The following is a 20,141-nucleotide window of genomic DNA, read 5'->3' on the forward strand; positions in this document are numbered from 1 at the left end:
CTTTGTGCCTGAACCCCAGCAATGCCACCACAAAAACGCAATCCAGCCTCGGGACTCTTTAGCAAACCTATGTGGTGAAACACGCCAGCGTAGGCCACCCATGACAAACCTCCAGCTCTAACATTCAGCTCACGGCTGCGGAGGATTCCAGTTTAAAGAACATGCAACCAGGATTATCAGCTGTCTCAAAGCTTCCTTAATGTTAATGCCTGTCAACTACAGGTGCATGAAATTTAAATAAAAGGCAGATGATTTCCCCCCCCCCCCTTCCCACTGCTACCCTGCCCAAGTTTAGCATTCGTAAAAGCAGAACAGCGACTGCGGCTTGGTGTTGGGGAGACATCGCAACTAATTAATTGTATTATCATAACGAGAAATCAAATCCTCAAAGGGCAATAAAACGAAAGGGAAAATATCCCTGCAATAAGCTGTGGCAGGTCGAACTCTCTTCTTACTAATTCGGTTTTATAGCCAGAACAGTAATAAAATACTTCAGAGCCAAATATCTTAGCGTACCCTTTTCAATTTGACAGCACCAGACCGGTTAATGCCTACTGCAAAAATTCTCAGCTGTTCTTGGAAATCATCAAGAAATCCTTACAAAAAAAAAAAAGGCACTACGCTTTTAACTAGAAGCAGGTATTGAAAGAGGCTGCTGGTAGCTCAGAGCACAGGAGTTGCTTCACTGTGCACTACAGCTGCATCGCTCGTAGGCTGCCAAGAGAGCAAGTTAACCTGGGGACTCAAAAATACAGAGCGACTAAAGCTTCAGTGACAAGAGTGAAAGCATTAACACCGTAAGCGTCCATTTTAACCCAAGCAGTATGTCTACGCAGCAAAAATAAGATGTGCAGTGTTTTATGCCGTTGTAAATAAATTGTAATTTTCTTTGTTATGAACACAGAGCCAGGTTTGTGAGGGACACTAACACGGCACAGCGCCAAAGAAACCCGTAAGGAGAAAATAATCCAATAACTGAGAAATGCAGTGGTTTATTCATTACAACATATATTCCTCAAACTTTACCTGAGGTTAAGTGCTTTACAAACTACCTTTTAAGGCACTGAGCACCACAGAAGTCGAGTGTTACATATCAAAACCACTGTTTTTTAAACACTAAATGAAAAATGCTCTGAAAGGCATCAGTACTCTAACTACATTTAACTACATTGCTTAGCAGCAAATTCATCTTCTGATCATCCATTATGTATGGGAGTTGTATCATCTCTATTTTTAGAGCACAAAGCCCCTGGAGCATGAACTCTTTTTTTTTTTTTTTTTTTTTTTTTGCCTGACCACAAGATCACCATGCAGCAACATTACGTTCTCCACCTCAGGTTGCTGAAGTTTACAGTAGTGGTATCACTGGAGGTCAAAGATTTAACCAATATAAATGTAATGGTTGAAACCTTAAGGGACCCCAAACCCAACTAAGACTTGCTAAGAACGCTTTCCTTGCCATTCATACTTACAGTACAAGTACAGCTGAGTATTTCCTGCAGACACCTGGAATCCCTACACGATCCCCACCACGATCTCTAGCTCTCATCATTCATCATTTCTTCACGTGGCCCACCTTCCAACAGTAAAACACTCTCAGAGGACAATGTTTCAGAATGTGTGTCTTTATCACTTGTGCTCTATGCTTATTTTGTTGTGGAAGCAAACCAAAACACTCAGGGGACCCAAGGAGAACTTGCTAATCACTTAAGTAAATTTTACTCCAGCAGTCGGCCTCAAGGCTACGAGCTGAGCCAGCTAAAGAGCTGACACGCGTTCAGGATTTAGAAAGCCAGCTTCTCCTCATAGCTGTGCCTTTTTGGACACTTCTGTGACGCTTACTGTATCCATAAGGCAACAGCCAGTGCAACGCAGAGCAGAGCCTCTCCTCCTGGCAACGACCCCCTTCACTTCCAGTCAGCCCACGACGGGCAGCGCTCATCTTTCAGCCACACCAGCGAGCGTCAGTCACCTTGAACTGTATTTTAGCACCATCTGTAGTATCACACAAATCGAGAAGAGCTCAATAACGAGCATGCCTAGGCTAGCAATGTGTCCCCACCCATCTAGGAGGACGCGTGACCCATCGCATGAGGAAGCTCGGCCAGCGCCACGCGCCTTGTACCTCACGCAGGAGGTCTCTGCCCAGCGGAGCTACAGCTGCCAGAAGCCAGCTGATCGAGGTCCGTACACACACCAACAGGACACATCCACCTGCTGGAAGCCTCCTCAGAAGTTAGTGTGACAGTGGGATATTTAAAAAATATTTATGGCAACTGAAAGCGTGAAGGAAGAGATGAGTTTCAGCCCCGCTTACCATGTGAGACTGTTCGGTCTGAACCTCTCCTGTCATGCAGCTGCCAGGAGCTTTACAGTTTCAGCTGAAAATGGTGCAGCAATTTGGCTGAATGAAGTCCATGAAAAACACGCTTGTTTATGTCACAATAAAAATACCAAGTGTTTTGTTGAGAAACTGTAAAACTTTTTTTCACACTTTAAAGCTGGGACTCCAATTTAGAAGAAAGAGGAAACCTTGTTCTTTGGTCTTTTTGTTCTGCAGTAAAGTCTGACAAGATGTGCTCAAGCAATGAGAACAACTTAGGCACCGCTGCAGAGACACACTGTTGTCTCTAAGCCTTTACAGCTCAAATCCTACAAAAATATAATAAGCATGCTCTGCTCCTCCATGGCACCAACACCAAGCTAGTGAGATCATGGGCCTGTGGATGGAAAGATATGGTTCATGGGTTTTGTTTTTCAGACTTCTTAGCTCTATTTGTAAATTATGCTACAAGAATATATGTCCAAGGAAAATGAACTTTATGAATCAGTTTGTACATGTGTCACCAAAAGCTGCCTGACTTCAACATGAAGTCCTTCTGCAAACACTATGAAAATTTGACATATAATCCTCCTCACAGGACCCTCCCCCTGCGCTGACTTTGGGAATAAATCAAGGCTATCCACCAAAAAAATATTACTTTCTGTGCAATATCCCTATCTGCTAAAGATATCGAGGGGGCACATGCAACGCTATGGAGAATTTCAGTGAAATATTAGCATCAAAGACAGAGACTGGGTCTTAGCCACACAACAGCTGTCTACAGCCTCCATCTTCACTGAGCAACACAAATACCAGATCTGCTCAGACCTCAGGAACGTTTTGGTTGTGATCAATGCAAACCTAAAGCCACATTTTGGGGAGGGGGGAGGGAACAACCAAAACCTCTTCCCCCTAAAAAAATAAAAATAAAAAAAAAATGAGAGTCAAAGCAAGCTTCTACTGACAGCAACTGATCCTGTTGCTCATTCAACTTATCTTGCCCAAATGCACGTGTCAGTGAGAGCAAATGGATTGGGTCACCTCTTAAAAATGGTAAGAGAAATCCTACTTCTTCTTGTGACAGTGAGCTTTTCAGGACGTGGCCACCTACCAACAGAACTCCAGGACGGTAAGGTGGTCACATGGCCATCTAGGCCACCACCAGGAGCCACATGGCAGAGGTTTAAGTAAAGTATGTGTTAACCACTCTGCTGCTGTTACAACTAAAGCAGGATTTCGCCTGGATTGCATCTAATTGCTCCACTCCTTAGGCTTCCCCTGGTGCCTGGCAGAGCCCCTAAGGAGTCAATGGTACACATTTCATTTCCTTATGCCCGCTGTCTAGGATCAAGAAGACTGACTCGCTCAGAAAAGTAGTGATTTTAAAAGGCAGGAGGGAAAAAAATATGCCTCCCCCCACCCAGATTCCCCCAAAAGCATAACTTCAGAAATATCCTCAGTATCCTCTCTAAAAGAGAAAGCTGAAACATGGCTAGTAGGCTTCCTATTTTTGCATCTCCTTCACAACCCACCTTGAAGGCCAACGATGAAATTCCAGGTGCCAACTACCCATCCAACAGAAGGCATTTTCTCTAAAATGCAGAGTAAATCACATAAGAGCACAAGTTTTCCATCAGGTTTTCAGTCTTTTTTTTTTGCACGCCTCCAGAATTAATCTTCTTTTTCATTCCAAAGTCACCCATAAGCAAAGCTTACTGTCCTGTTGTAACTCTCACTATTAACATCAGCAGCAAAAATTAGACACTTAAGAAGCATCAGTTTATACCTAAAATCACTGCATAAATAACATGGTAGACAAATTGCAGTAAGACCTAATATAAGCATAATGTAGCCACATAGTATCTGAGTACAGATAATCTAATCTACTACATCTCATCTTTGTACAGATGTTTCATATCTGCCAAAGACTGCCCATCTACAGAGGACGGACTTGTAAGGGACACACCACTCCCCAAAATTTAGCACGCTCATCCTTGCGAGGTAGATATTCTCATTAATACATTGCAACCTGGGCATTAATTTCTCATTTAAGGCACCTTATTACAAAGGAGACTGGAGTCTCAAGACAGGGCGGGTTGGTTGGTTTATATTGTAGCAAAGCAAAGAGAACTCAAAATAACTGTAAAACGGCAATGAAACTACAGTTCCAGGCATGTATATCGACTGGACCGAAAAACTAATGATGTTAAAACAGCTAAAGCAGACAGAAGCGTAGCATTAAACTTGTACTTCTCAAACATCTAAGTAATTTGGCCGTGCCCTGCAGTAAATCCTAATCTTCAAACTCTGCTCCCTAACACTATTTTCAAGGATTAGCCAGGACTCAAGCAAATGAAATATTGCACTTTTCTTTGGAGCAGCCATTAACCTTCTCAGCCTCCTTTATAAGCGTTTATGGGAAAAACCAGGAAATCAGACACTAAATCAAGCCCACCTGATGTCATATCTCTGATATCTCTGACAGCACCATCTCAGGAGCCAGAAGAACATGCGAGAACCGTGTAAGAACACATCAAGTTTCCTTCTGGTTGCTAATCAGACGTACGCTTTGGATTTGGGGATTAATCTCAACAATCAATTTTTTAAACTGGTATTAATTAAACCAGATATTTAGAAAGAAATCTGTACTCGTTACCATCCGTTTCATTCCTTTTTTAATCATGTTTAATTCTCAGTCTCAACAACTTCCTATGCAGATGAGCTTCACAGTCTAATTACATGGTGCACGGAAAAGGACATCCTATTAATTCCAGCAGACTTCCTAACTTTTGGCCTCATTCACATTCTCCCACCCTTCCTCCCCCATTCCTCCATCACGAGGGCAGGCAGGACCGAAGCTCTACCTCTGCTTTTTCCAGACCGTTCAAACTTTACTATTATGCCAGCTTGTTCAGTCCCAAAGATAAAACAGCTCAGCCTTATCACAAGCAAACTTTTCCATGCCCTTGTGCATTCCGGCCACCTCTTGCTAAGGAGTTCAAATATCTTGAGATGGTATCTCAAAGCAAAAAGATTAAAAAAAAAAAAAAAAAAAAAAACAGCAAGGTTGCACCTTTGATTTAGATGAAAGTATTATTAGTTTTTTTAACCAATTAACCCATGCAGGCTAAAAACCAGCTCATTAAAATTAATAAGATATGTTGACCAGAGGTCTTGAGAAGCCCGCAGAGATGTCCAAGGTGTTGCAGTTAATTCAGAATCTTCTAAAGCACGCTTGGAGAGGTGACAGTCTCCTCTTCTATTATGCATGGGACATGCCAAACGATATGATTTAATCATATTGCCCATTCATCCACAGAACAAAACCAACCACTTTCCAACTGCAAAAAGAATCCATTTTCTGCTCAGTCTAATCTTGCAGGGTGCTCCTCAGGATCAAGACCTACAATTTATGTGACAGTTAAATGCCACTAAAAAAAGTTTCACATACCCCAGTAATGAAAGCAGACCATTTACTTGTGGAAGACAAGCTACATTTCACATGATAACACAGCTGTCGCTATCAGCAACGAGGGATTAAAAACTACTATTGCTGTGGGATTCAGAACCCTATTTGCAAGGAGAGGTAAAATACTGCCACCTTAGACGGGCAGGGTTTAAAAGAAACACCACACAATCCTAACTTAACTCTTTCACAGTTTAGAGAGGGAGGGAGGACTGAAAAAAACAAACTAAACAAAACATAAGCTTGAGTGTCACATAAATCTCTTTGGCTCTTTTGTGCCCCCGCTAGCCTGAGGGAAAAGAAATGGTCAGTCATTCAGCATGGGCCAGCTAATAGGTTTTCCCTGCAAAAATGATTTCAACTGTTCTGCCATCGTTTTCTGCTGCAGCTTCCAAGGAGACAGGAAACAGCAAAGTACAGGTTTCATGCTGAGCCAGGCATCCAAATGCCTCCTATGGTACTGCTACTCCCACGCAGCCTACCGTTCAGACCTACGAGTCTCTCCAGGCTTCAAGCCCATAAGGGGCAACTCTGCACGTTGCGCATGGCCATCATCACGAAGATCTGAAAAAACTGTTCTGACTTATGCTACTGGTGTGTCCGTAACCTTAACACTGGTTTGCTATTCAAAGTAAACGCTCTAGCAGATAGCTTAAAGTTCCTATTTCAGTTGTTTGTGATAGATTACAACTCAAGAGGAGCACAAGAGCTGCAGTCTCCCTTCTGAAGTCACCAAAGCAAACAGCATGTTCTGAGGAAGCACCATCACAGGCTTGCCTTACTTTCACCATCTTCTCAAGGAGGAGAGTGGGATAAGTGGGCCTCAGGTCCCATGCTGTAACATCCTTTCCACCTGCCTCCCTCCTGAAGACATGAGAGGCAATGCAAGGCAGAGCAGTCCTCAGCCACAGCCAACTTTTTGTTTGGTTGGTTTTACAGAGGAGCAAAGCCACTACAAACACGTCCTGTGAAGCAGGTGACAAATATACTAACCTGTCGGCCACAATATTGAAAATGAGCTTTTATTTGAAGAGGAAGCCCAAATACTGGAGAATACTTGGACTGGAGATAGCTGAGAAAGCAGGAAAAAAGCCTATGTATCCACACACAACATAACGGAGAAAGCCAGGCTTACTGGCACGAAAGAAAAATTAATGTATGAAGACCATGAGCAAAAATATTCCCAAACAGCTATTTATAGCTTTGACCTTTTAGATTTTCTGCATCACTAACTCAAGAAACGTCTGCTGCCTGGCAAGCAGAGGTGAATGAAAGGAGAGCACTGCCAACTTGCTAAAGAGATCCCTTGCTAAAGGGATGCTGTCAGCCTGAAATTTTCTATTTCTATCCAATAGATATTAGACAACTATTACCACAAAAAACCTTGCAGAATTACTGCAACGTGATTTTTTTTGAAGGGTATGCAGTAGGGTCAGTCTTTGCTTTACACCCTTGTCACCAGTTGGAGCATTAACAATCAATTTCAATCTCTGCTGACAACAGCACTTCATGTAGTATACCGTTGCATGAGATCTCCAGCATCTGCTTTTCTAGGGGTTGGAAGGAGTGCTTGCTTCCAGCACAAGGAAAGGAAAAACTGGAAGGACAGACAAGAGTCTTACCCATGAGGGGTAGAGATTATTATCATCACCTTCCCATCCATTCCTCTTCTTTATCTTTTTTTTTTTTTTTTTGTGGGGAGGGGGATTATTGCAATATTGCACTTGGGACAACTCCTCCAGACGAGGATATCATCTAAGGTTTTTTTTTCTATTTTTTTTTTTTTAAACTGTGAAGGGGGACTTTCAAACCAAAGACACCAGAAAAATGCTAGCACTGCTGGAATGATGATGGTATAAAATACATTTCTTTTTTTAATTCAAATGGTATATTCCAAATCTTGTTCTTCAAATTTTAGTATTTATCAAGCAATAAATGGTTGAAGATTTTATCTTGGGATAGGTAGAAAGCAGCAAAGAAGATCACATGAGGAGGAATTGAAAGCACTGCTCCTTTTAATTCCTAGAAGCTATCTATATAAGACTTGTAGGCTGTATACATGGACCACATCTTCGTAACTGTTTATACACACACACACATACATGAAGACAAAACGGAGCGAAGGGAAAGAAAACGGTAATGGGAGCATCCTTAGGAAGAAGAGAGAGAAAAAAGTTGGGCAGGGAGAAGGGCTTGGTAAGGGACTGGCACTGAGGTGTACTTGAAACAGCACCAAGCCTGGCAATGTGTTTGTTTCTGTCCCCATTTGCCCAGCTTGGCAAGCAACAAAGCTGCTGTGACGACAAACGTGAGCAACTATTGCAAGACCTCCATAGCCACGAGCTGTTTTAAGATTAAAATTCTCACAGAACCATAATCCTCAAGGATCAACACTTTAAAGGTAAAAAAAAAGCACAGTAGGTTTTTCTTTACCTTCGCGGTGGCTGTAAACAAACATCATAAAGCTAGTTCTGGCCAATTCTGGTTGTGTGGAAACACTCACACAAGATTCCCTTGTCGGAATGAATCAGTGTGTTTTCTTCAAGTAACTCATGATAAAAATTAAGCTTCCAAAGAAAGAACACGTTCTGAAACCTTGCTCCTACCAAACCAAATTTGTCTGAGAAGCAGCATTCAAAAAAGGAAGCATGAAGCATGTTTGCTGAATAGCTTTTGCTATATGAACACAACCTTTATGCTTATGCAGCCTCTCACAGTAGCATCTAAGCAGCTAAAAAGCTGCTGTTATGGTACAAAAAATTACTTCTGGGACATAACTCTCGGTTTTAAATTCTACAGAAGCAAAGTATGTTTTGTCAGTCTTTTTCTCAGTAACCTCAGGCATCAACAGTCATACCAGCACGCTGAAGGATGCATTTGGAGGGGACGTGACAGCAAGCAAGGGGAGTTAACTACAAGAAACATTTTCCCATTTGCAGTTGTTACCTGACTTCAGCCCTTGAGAAAGCAAGCATCACATCTGGAGGAAAAGGCAGACAACATCCTCCCGAAAAAGGGCAATCTGTGGCGATGGTTGCTAGGGTGGATTGGAGCACTGCACTGCACACGGGTGCCAAAGGAAAAAGGGCTCAAGTAGCGAATACCGATCCAGCGACGGTGGTGATAGGTGTAACGGGTAGGGATGGCAATTAAAACCCTACTAAAGGTAACCACAAGAGTAAGAGAGTGGCAGATGATGATTAAGCACTGTTCATACGTAACCTGCCCAGCGGGGTGTTCCTGTTCCATCCTAGAGCAGAAAGCAGGCAGCCTTCCCATACACACACACAAACCACTTCCTTCACTCCCAAATCACAGAACCACCCCAGCTTTTTCAATTTCAAAAAGACACTGTATTTCAGGGGAATAAAGAACCACAAGTTACTGTCTGCAAAGCCATAAGTCATTTTGGGACATCAAACACCGGAGCTCCTGCATTACTCACGTGGTGAGGAAAAACAGTGTCACGGAGCATTTGACAGGTAACTAACGCGCTGGCACCGGTTCAAAGCTCGCTATTTCAAGCCTTAGAAACTTGAAAAATACATGACAAAAAACTACCGGTAACCGATCTTTAACCCTGGCTCTTACCTCAGCAGGTTTCTTTTGTTCATTTGCTGGTGTTTTTGACTTGCTCCTGTATTTAGAACAAGAAGAAAAGGAAGTGGAAGGACCTGTTAAAAAAAAGAAAAGAAATAAAAACCAGAACCATTACAGCTCGCTTCAATTCATTTAATTGCTCGGTGAAACACAAGGCACTCCAATCTCCTGAATTATGATAATTCTTGACAAGATGTGGGCAAAAAGCTCTTCTGCAGTCTGTAGGCTTGATTACAGCTCCTCCTGTTCCACTTGTTCTTTGTAAAACCACAGCACACCGAGTTTATGGGTACATTCTGCTCTGCCCGATACAAGTGTGAGTAAACAGAAACAAGCATGCAGACCACTTTCCCTCACTTCCTTTCTAACAGAAGTGGAAGGAGGAGCAAAGCTGAGGACAGAGCTTGCAAGTGCTAGAAAAACAAAGTGGAAAAAAAAAAGCAACGATACTGAAGGGTGCTGATGGGAGATGCAGAAAAGTACAGTGTGATGTCTAGACGTTCCTGGGCACGATGCTAGTTCAGTACATTGCTGAGTTGTAACAAATGTGGCAACGAATCCTCGTTACACACAGCATTATTAGATGGGCACGGGTTCCTAAGAAACCAACAGACCCTGCCACGTAAGAGTTTCTTTGCAGGCACAAGGAAGGTGCAACCTCAGCCAGACATGTGCCAAGGAACTTTTAAAACGGAACTTCACTGACTTGTCTACCGGGCCACGGTGTAGCAGATGAAGAACCAGTGTAAGATACTGCAACATATAAATGCTCAGACAGCTCGGACTTAAGGCTGAGGGTCTGTACCGCATGAGACAGCAGGACTCTTGTATGGCCCTAGCCATACGAAAACTTCCTCTGGGCAGCAAAACTTCTCTTGAATTACAGACTTATTTTTCGCAGCTCTGAAAGGGAAAGGCACACAAATTTCTCCTCAAATGCTAAGCAGACTTAACACCCCCCCGAGTTTACAGGATCCTTCGTCTCCTTTTCTTCCCGTAACAGGATTCAGAACACAGAAGACCGGGAAGGCAAGAAGAAATCAAGCAAGAAACATTGTTTTAATTATGGGAGGTGAAACAGTTTGCCCTCAAACCACAGAAGGAAACCACAAGGGGGTGACAGACCAAAGAAAAACTAGCACACGCTACTTACTCTCATTGTCTGAACTGTCACTGGTGCTCAGATGCCTGTGGCGTTTCATCCTGACGCATCCTAGAGAGAAAAAAAGAGTTGATGGCGACCACCAGAAGATGGCTGTCTGCGTGGACCCTGCCGACTCGCACGACCCCAGCACCACAAAGGCAGAAGTCCCCCGAAGGAGAGCTGTCGGGCGTGAAAGCGCAGCAGTGCCTGCGGCAGCGAGCACCCTCCAGCCCTCTTGCTGAGCAGAGCTGGCTGTGTGGCCGCAGCACGGCCAGGCGTGGGTGCAAAACGCAGCTCACCTGCAAGGGGAGGAAAACCGAGCCCGAAGGCACCCACGTAAAGTGAAAGGCGGACGTTGAAGGGGGATAATTACACAAAATGGTGACCGAAGGCACTGAAATCATTTGGTCACAACCTGGGGCACCGAAGAGTTTGGCTCTGAGAAGCTTGACAAGCCATGGAGGGTATCAGTGAGGATATCTGCCTCTTAAACAAAACCAAACCCCACACTGCTTAAAGGGAAAAAAAAAAAAAAGGAAAGAAAAGCACAGCTAAATAGCCCGCTTGTTAAACCCTCCACATTAGTTACTGTACAATGGGTCTTGAGATTATCCAAAGACTGGGGGATAAACAGGATTTCCGGATAAGAAAAGCCTATCCAAAGGCTTTGAAGAGATTGCAACTGAACTGTTTGCAGCAGAATTGTTTAATTTAGTGGAAATTTTCAGCAGCCTTTATACTTAAGAGCGTGAGTTTGATCAGCGCATTTAGATACAGTAATCAAAGTTTAAAACTATCCTTTGATCTATCTTTTATAGAAAGTCATTGCCCACACTGCTGGAAGCTGAGAAGGGAAACGACGCATGCATTTTGCAGCTGGGTATACACACAGCACCTCTGAGACAGGTATTTAACCAGGGGGGTCCGTGGTTAACAGGACAGGGCATCAGAAGGCGGCACGTGCATCACTTCAACAGCCTTAAATCACCTACAAACTCCCACCAGAAAACAACCTAATTCATGTTAATTCCCCTTCTCAGAGCTCAAGCAAGCTGGGGAAGCCAGGCAGCCACTCCACACAGGAAGACCCCAACAGAAGAGCTACGTTGAAAACAGAGGGACCCAAAGCGCTGCGGGGTTTCGCTTCCACCGCTCACCGTAGAGACGCCAGTCACGTAAGAAACGTCAGAGATCTCCTGGGCAAAGGCTGTCTGACTTGGCCCAAAGAGCTGTTCTTTGTATGTGTTTTGGTGGCACCAGACTTCAAATTAAGCTCCAGGTAATGAGGGAAGAAGATGACCGGTTTCATCTTGCCAGCTCCAGCAGTTTAAAGGCTTCAGTCAAGAGCAGCTCAAATGGCATTGCCTTGAGAGCTTCTTCCCCACAAAGCGATGGTGCAACGCGGCAGCCCGACCTGGAGGACACAGCTCCCTAGAAAGGAGCAGGCGCTGCCCATGCCTACACCTTGTGTGCCAGCAGCCTTCAGCTCTGAACAGCCTGGTTTCCAGACCTTCGGGCACGTTACAGGACCTTGGGACATGCTGAGCAGACACAGGTAGGTGTGCACAGCAGTATTCCTCACTGCCATTGCTTAGGCAAGAAACATGAGTGCTCCATTTTTACGTTCAGATGAATTTTTGAGCAGCTGTTAAAAGGTGCTGAAAGCTTACGGCAGGCGACTCTAATCTTTTATAGTCTACATAAACATACGCAGCAATAAAACCTCTTCACTCTGTCTTAAAGACAGCCAGCTGAGGAGACAGGCAGCGCCCAGTGAAAGCGGGGTTAAACATGGGGCCGAGACACACGGCGCGGCAGGGAACGCCTGGGCAGCTCGGAGAGGAGAGCAGACACGGGAGATGGCTGCTTCAGGGGCAGCTTATGCAGAAACAAACAAAAAAACCAACCTAAGAATAGAAGGAGCACCTCTGCCAACCGCTCCACGGTGATGAAAAAACGTTTAGGGAAGTTGTACTTGGGCAGCGGATTTGTAGCAGCTCAGGCAAGAGATTTACACCTCCATCACAGCAGAGAGCGGCAGCAAAAGCAGTCACCCAGGGTAAGAGCCCCGAGTAGCAGTAACACCGGAATCCAGCCGGATTTTTTTTTGCGGCAGCATTAACCGCAGTAACTGTGCACACAGAGCTACAGCAAATCACGGGAGCGCCGTGCCCAGGAGGACAGGTTACGAAGAGGATCCACATGCTCCGTGCTCTCTGTAGGTCCCCGCTGGGTGCAGGACTCAGCATCCTCGTGCCTCGCCTCTGCTGTTCACAGGAGAGCCTCCGTCACCGTGCCCCGACCACCAAATGGCAGAGCGACCTGCTCGAGTCATGGCTAAACTGAGAAAGAAAGGGCAAACCACGTGAACCAAAGGCCCAGATCCGACAAGCAGAACCAAAACCCCACTGAGAGGGGCTGAATCTCCCACACGGCCTGCTTTGGTGCCTTTTCTAACTGCACCCCTGAAAACCATGGTGATATGGGCCTAGAATAATGGGGCATCATTCATTTTTTCCCCAACGTGTGCCTCAGAGTAAATGAAGAGACATCAGGAAAGGATCAAATACGAAGGTGAGAAATAACCTCAGCAGAATGCCAGTGCCCTTTCCCAACCTCAGAACACCAGTTACAATGAATGGCATGCGGCGTGCCAAAAACAGAACAAAAACATTATCTTCACACACAAAATGAAAAATCATTTTAATCTTTTTTGTAATGAATAAGAAATACCTTTTTTTCCTCCATAGGAGAGTTCAAAAAATAATTTAGAAAATTGCCTCAAGTAGATGCCACTCTAAAGAAAAAAGAGATGAGAAGAGATGAGCTGTCATTAAGAACACAATGGAAATACCGTACGGTGAGCAGCATCAGCCTCCTTCCAGATTCCTTTATCTTCTCTCTGGCATTTTGAAAATTGTGTGTGGAACTTTTGGTCTGGATTTTGAGAATTTACTTTCAGACTTCAAACTTTCCAGTAGTTCCCATGCACGAGCTAAGAAACATGAGTGTAAAGCAACTGAGAAATTAAATGCTATAGCATGGAGGAGGTGAGTGGCTCCAAAAAATCCCAACCCAGCCATACACCTCATTTCTCAGCCACCACGTAATAATTCTCACTACCCTGAAAGGAAGTAGGGGTGCTTTGGCTACGGACTCAAAATGTGCTCAAGCCTTATGGTCAAGCACAGATCACCTTAGAAACGAGCACTAAAAATAGGAAGATAACATGCCTTGATATAAATCTTTTTTATTTCCTTTTTTTTTTTGTTGTTTTTTAAAGTCAACAGAAGGACTAACAGATGATGGATCACTTCTGCGACAACAAATACAAATTCCAAAGATGCTCACCGTCAGGGATCTTTCAAATGAAAACTTAAACACAAGAGTGACGTTAAGAATCACTACATCACAATCAAAGAGGCACCCGATTCTCCAGACAGCTACTGCAGTGGAATGTTTTCTGGTATTGTTTTTGATGCCAGTTACCAGGACGGTTCCTGACTTGCACCACACTCCACACCAGCTGAGCTTCTTCCTTGTGCAGTCAGGGCTGGACATGCACCCCTGATCCATTCCCAACAGCTACGGAGAAGGGCCACAACTCCAGAAAAGAAGAATTAGCAAGGCTGAAGAAACTCTCCTCCCTGGCATCACCTCACGACACGAACCCCAGTGTTTTCCCAAGACACTGCTGCTCGCTTCTGCCACCATTCTCTCCCCGAAGAAAATCGGCATCGCTCTGACTAAAGGCACTTCCCCTTTCTGAAAAAGCCAGATATTGCACGTCTCTCGAAGAAATCAGTCAAGCCGTAGATGTAAATGGTCGACAGTTAACAAAATTTCAGCACCCCAAATACCTGCAGAAACACCAGCAACAAACCCTTCTCCCTTTTCAGTTTGCATCAGAGCAAACTGCTTTTACCAAATAAACCACTGAGAGTTTATCCTCTTGTCCTGACACATCTCTCGGCATCGTGCACCAGTAAGAGAAGCAGCAGAAAGAAGGATGAGGTATCACTCAGCCCAAACTCACACGGCGTATTACGCGAGAGACACCAGAGACAAGCATACAAAAAGAATCCGTAAATCCATATGGGATTTCTGAGCAAAACAGAATGTCCAGGGAATAAGTCCTTCCTTCCTGGCTTCACTCTGTCGAATAGAAGGGCTCAACACGTACATGAGAGGTTCAGTACCTGTGAAGACCTGCACAGAAGGAAGAGGAAACCAAGACATTCAATGAGCTGTAACGCAAACACACACAAGAGCAGTGAGATTTTTTTTCTTTACATTTTAAAATAGACCGATCAAAACGGAACTGGCCCTGCTTCTAAGGAAACTTTCAAGGGGGATGAAAAATAACCTACTTTCTCTGTCTTGTTAAAAAGAAAAACAGCATCTATGTATGTAGAACAAATGACAAGCTACATGCAAGTCTCAGACTAAACTTTTGTACTTAATATGGCTTGTCTACGTACAAAAAAGAAAGAGCAGAGGCAGTAGGTAGAAATCTCCAAGTCTCCAAAATGTGGTTTATGTAACTGTTAAATTTAGATTAGGAAGCAAATTATCTTGAAAGGTCTCCAGGAAATGTAGTACAGTAAAACCATTTAAATAGGTCAAATTTCATAGTCAACTGCCAAGGAAATTACGAAATATGAGTAGAGTTAATACAACCTTTCAAGTAACTAGAGGAAGAGAGATCACTCGTGTTTGGGTTTTTTATTATTATTTTTTAATATCCTATCCAATCTCACAAAAAAGGCTATATAAACTGGAAAAAAAAACACCTACTCAGAACTTGGGCTGGCAATATTTGCTGCAATGAAAAGGTTTGAAAGGTTAAACAATTCAGAGGGAAGGAAGTTCAGGAAAGAAGTAACATTGCTTCTTTATTTCTCTCTAACCTGAAAATTAAATAACTTAGTAACATGCCCCTACCCTGATGGTCACCGTGCCACGTGAGCACAGAAGGAGGGCGAGCGGTGGCTTTGCCTGCATTGCCTCCTGCCACACAGCCAGCAAAGAGCAGAAACCATCCCCGGACAAATGTGTTGCTAGCAAGGCATGCAGCCCCAAGACCACCCGTGCAGGAGCTGAAGAAATTAAAAAAAAAAAAAAATCCCGCTCTCTTCTGTGCTTTCTTCACACATGGGAACGAAAGCACAGCCTGATTTTCATCTCTCAAAAGAAAGCCACGTGCATTGGCCTGCACACAGCCCAGTCAGGTGAGCTGGGCAGGCACTGACATATTCCTGCCCATTAAACACTTACACCTTTACCACAAACATCCTGAAGACGACATGAATCTGAACAGAATCCATTTCATGGAACAGACAGCGCCAGACAGATGAAAATTCAAGCAAACAAACACACAAATATGCACGTGGCTGCACTCGCCTCGACTCCAGCCCCTTCAATGAGCTTCCGCAGCTGCACACAATACCACGTTTACACTGACCTGTGAAACAGCAGAACTACTGTTTTTCCTTAAACATCAGCTGGGACTTGGACGAAAAAGGTGATTTCCTCCAAAATAGCATATTGAGTTTGAGTGGGTGCCTTCCCTCTCTGCCCCGGGGCAGGCTCCTCACCACCCCGTGGCACTGCTCACAGCCACACAAAATGCCAAAAAATTAGGGCATAGCCTCAGGTAGGAAACACAAGTAGGGGACTACGTGCTATAAGAATGCAGAAATACATGCACGACTTGGAATTAAGAAAAAACCTGTTTTTTCTATCAACAGTGTAGGCAACAATTCTCACATGCCGCAAGATTCTTAAAATAATCCGGTACTTTTTTTTTGTACTTGCTAATAAAAAATTAAAGTAGGTTTCGCTGCTCTTGTTTTGTTTTTCTAAATCTCAGGCGATAAAAGCACTGACAGTAACCTGCATTAAATATTTTATCTGTTTTGACTCGTTTATTTCTTGCTATAATGCTTTAAAGAGGCTAACTGCTTTGCTGCAAAGTTTTGCATCACTAACAAAACCTAATGGATTGCAAAAAAGGCAGAAACCATAAAGATGTGTCTTTATATCCTATTCAAAGGATGAGAGAAAGCAACAACACATTTTCCTATTAGGAAACATTAATTTGACCATTTCTCTCCTCATCTGACAAGAAATGGTTTTCATTTACGAGTTTAAAATAAACAATCTGGATGCTTAAGTTTTCCTAATAAAAAATGGCACTGAGGGGATCATTAGATACAATTAAAGAGAACGTACTGTCACAGCCAGAACTCACAATATTTGGAATATTCCAAATCTTTAGTTGAATACTGAAATCCTACTGTATTTTCTACTATTTCACTTTATGACACATTTATGTGCAGTTATTAGTTCTCTATGTCAAAACATCAAAACAAAAACTTAAAGGAGTTGTTAAAGCGCTTTTTGGTCTTAGAAAACATTTGAAAAGACAACAAAATTTGTCTTAATAACCACTAAACTCAAATTACTTTTAATGGCCAGACAACTAATTTAATGTTATGTGCTACAATCTGTAACACACAAGACACCAAAGACATTTTAGTCAGATTTAAACAGATTTATAAAAACATAATTAGCCTTCTAGGCTTCTATAAATCACCCATCTCAAGTGGAAGACGACATCCTGAAGAGCCCAACTGGTGTCCACTGGGGCTGATGCTGCCCTAAAAGGGGTACTAACGGACAACTGCACCTGCTCAAGGTTTCTGAAGTGTCACATCTTGTTTGAGAAAGCAGTAAGGACACAGGTAACAATGACCACGAGGTTCAGTTTGTCACACAATAGCCAAGTCGAGACCAAAGCACTTCTATATAGCACCAGCACTTGAATACAAGGAGTCAGACAGTGCAGAACAACATCTTTTCCATGCTGGCCACGCTGTTTCTGATGCGGAACAGGATGCCATTGGCCTTCTTGTCCACATGGGCACACTGCTGGCTCACATTCAGCCAGCTGTCAACCAGCATGCACAGGTCCTTTTCTGCCAGGCAGCTTTCTAGCCACTCTTCCCTCAGCCTGTAACTCTGCATGGGGTTGTTGTGCCCCAAGTGCAGGACCTGGCACTTTGCCTTGTTGAATGCCATAGAGTTGGACACAGATCCAGCCCAGGGAATGACACCGTGACAGGCCACCAACCGGACTGAGCTCTATTCTTTACGACTCCTTGAGCCCAGACACCCAGCCACTTCTTCACCCAGCAAACGAAACGCTTGGCTAAGCCACGAGCAGCCAGTTTCTCCAGAATCCTGTGGGAAATCATCAAACTGCTTACTTTACTTCACTAAAATCCAGGTAAACAACATTCACAGACTTTCCCTCATCTGCTAAGCAGGTCAGCTTGTCCTAGAAAGAGATGAGGTTAGTCAGGCAGGACTTGCCCTTCATAAACCCACAGTGGCTGTTTCTGATTACCTGATTGTCCTTCATCTGCCATGTGATGGCACTCAAGATAATCTGCTCTGTAACCTCCCCTGGCACCGAGGTCAGACTGACAGGCCTGTAATTCCCTAGATTTTCCTTCCCGCCCTTCTTCTTGTAGGTTGGCATGGCATCCTCCAGTCAGCTGGGACCTCCTCAGTTAGCCAGGACTGCTGGTCAGCTATTGAAAGGGTCAGGCCCCATACTGCACATTCAAAACATGTAGGTCACCTATAGCTTCCCTTTGGATTACAGGGCCTTCACCTGGCTCCCCATCATCATCTTCCAGATCAGTGGGCTGGGTACCCTGACAACAACTGACTTTACTAATAATGGCCATGGCAAAAAAGGCATCGAGTACCTCAGCCTTAGCCTAATCTTTCATCATTATGACTCCCCTCACACTCAATAAAGGACAGAGATCCTCCTTGTACTGTTGATGCCACCTGAGACTCTTACACCACCGACGTCCCCACATGAGGGCCAGCAGAACTGACGGGTTGCTCAGACTGCAGGAGCAGGCCTGGGCCAGTCCCTCGGCCGTGCCCTGTGAGGGAGGCTGAAGGCAGGTGCCTGCACCAGCTCCAAGTCAACAGGCACACAGACACACCACAGAGCCTGAGGGACATCTGTTAAAGGTCTTAAGTAGGTGAAAATAAACACGTTAGTTGTACACCTCTGAAAATGGGGTCCTTGGGCATTCCCAAATCAGCTGCAGCACCACGTATTTTAGGAGGACACCCTTCAGAGCTGCTGCACGTTGATACACCAGAGGCATCCTTCCAACAAGACCCCAAAGCAGCAGAGAAGAACACCGACACAAAACTGTCTGGTTTCAACTACTGCACCCACTGAGCCAGATGGAAAAGCCTCTGTGGATGAGCAACACTAACAGATCACTCATTTTTCCTAAGAGCAAGGGAGTGTCTCCTCCCTCCCTTTGGCACTGCTGGAGATAAAGTATTTGCAGAACACGAAGCTCCAGCTGCACGGGGAGCGTGCCATGGCTGTAGGATAAGAGATGAAAGAGCGAGTACCTGCCCGGCTGAGAAGAGGGTGCAGAGCATGAAAAACCTGCCACAAGTGGTAAAGAATGGCAAACAGGACGAGGAGGCTACTGCTCCTCATGGCCCTGAGGACCGGTGACACAGTTATGAGACAAACTTAAAAAGGAAGTCATTATAAGCAAAAAAAAAAAAAAAAAAAGTAATTTTATACAAAAATGCTATGGGATGCTGCAGGGGTTGAAAAGTAAACAGACTGAAGAGAATTAAGCAAATGGATGACAAGGGCTATAAAACACAATGTGTCAACATCAACCTGCCATCCCCACAAACCCAAAGTCAAAAATTTACAATAAACAGAGCATACTCTAGAGCTTTACAATGGTTTCTTTCCCTGGATGCCCGCTGTTGACCATTATCAGATACAGTAACTGGTCTAAAACCCTAATGTATCTCCTGTGAAATCAGCCTTACTCATAACAATTCACCTCTGTGAGATGGATTATTATTTGTTTTTATTATTAAATGGAATCTGTTCCCAACCTGATCTCTCTGGACTAGAGATGAGATAAGTGGTCTATAGGACCACCGTAAATACTGAAATGAGTATATTTTTCAGATAAAATTCTGACTACAAACAGCACAACAATAAGATTCTGATAGCTGCTGCCCTGGCTGACTTTGTTAACCATTGTGCGCCATAGAGTTATTCTGGTCAAAATGATTAAGTAAAAGTTTGGGTCACTTTGAGAAGTCAGTGTTTCTTTTTAAGGCAAATTTAATAAACATTTTATACAAATATAGTCTACATGCACCTTAGTGTACTATCCAATCAGGATTTTCTTTTGGAGAATGCAAAAGAATGGAAGGAGAATGCAAACAGTGTCCTGGAATAACATGAAATGTTCATAATGAAATTTTGAATGTTCATTAATGAAATTTTCATACCTGCCACACAGTAACAGAGATACATCTATTTATTTCTATTCTGAAAGCCATGAGTATCTGACAGAAATACCTATGGACACACATAGTTGCAAGAAGTCTTTACTCCATTTTCCAGGTTGTGCAGTCAAGCTTGCACAAAGTTAAGAGAACAATAAAAAGGATGTTAAAAATGGCTGGGTCAACTCTAAGCTGAAGGAGATGCACATAAAAGTCTGTTTAATAATTTCTCTTCTCTCCAG

At 43.7% G+C, this 20,141-nt stretch overlaps 1 protein-coding gene across 3 annotated transcripts in view; it reads right to left on the minus strand.

The window, feature by feature from the left end:
* The window catches only part of JADE3 (jade family PHD finger 3), a 61,297-nt gene that overhangs the window by 20,969 nt on the left and 20,187 nt on the right, over positions 1–20,141 (minus strand). For 2 of the 3 annotated variants that reach the window (XM_035314867.1, XM_035314877.1), the window contains 2 exons: positions 10,543–10,602; positions 9,381–9,463 (listed from right to left, as the gene is read on the minus strand). In XM_035314867.1, coding sequence (XP_035170758.1) covers positions 9,381–9,463; positions 10,543–10,602 — 143 coding nt within the window. Of the gene's footprint in view, positions 1–9,380; positions 9,464–10,542; positions 10,603–12,440; positions 12,818–20,141 lie in introns of those variants that run through there. The other variant, XM_035314886.1, reaches the window with a different exon arrangement.

This window comes from Oxyura jamaicensis, chromosome 1 (genome assembly GCF_011077185.1).
Source record: "Oxyura jamaicensis isolate SHBP4307 breed ruddy duck chromosome 1, BPBGC_Ojam_1.0, whole genome shotgun sequence".
Classification (NCBI taxonomy): Eukaryota; Metazoa; Chordata; class Aves; order Anseriformes; family Anatidae; genus Oxyura; species Oxyura jamaicensis.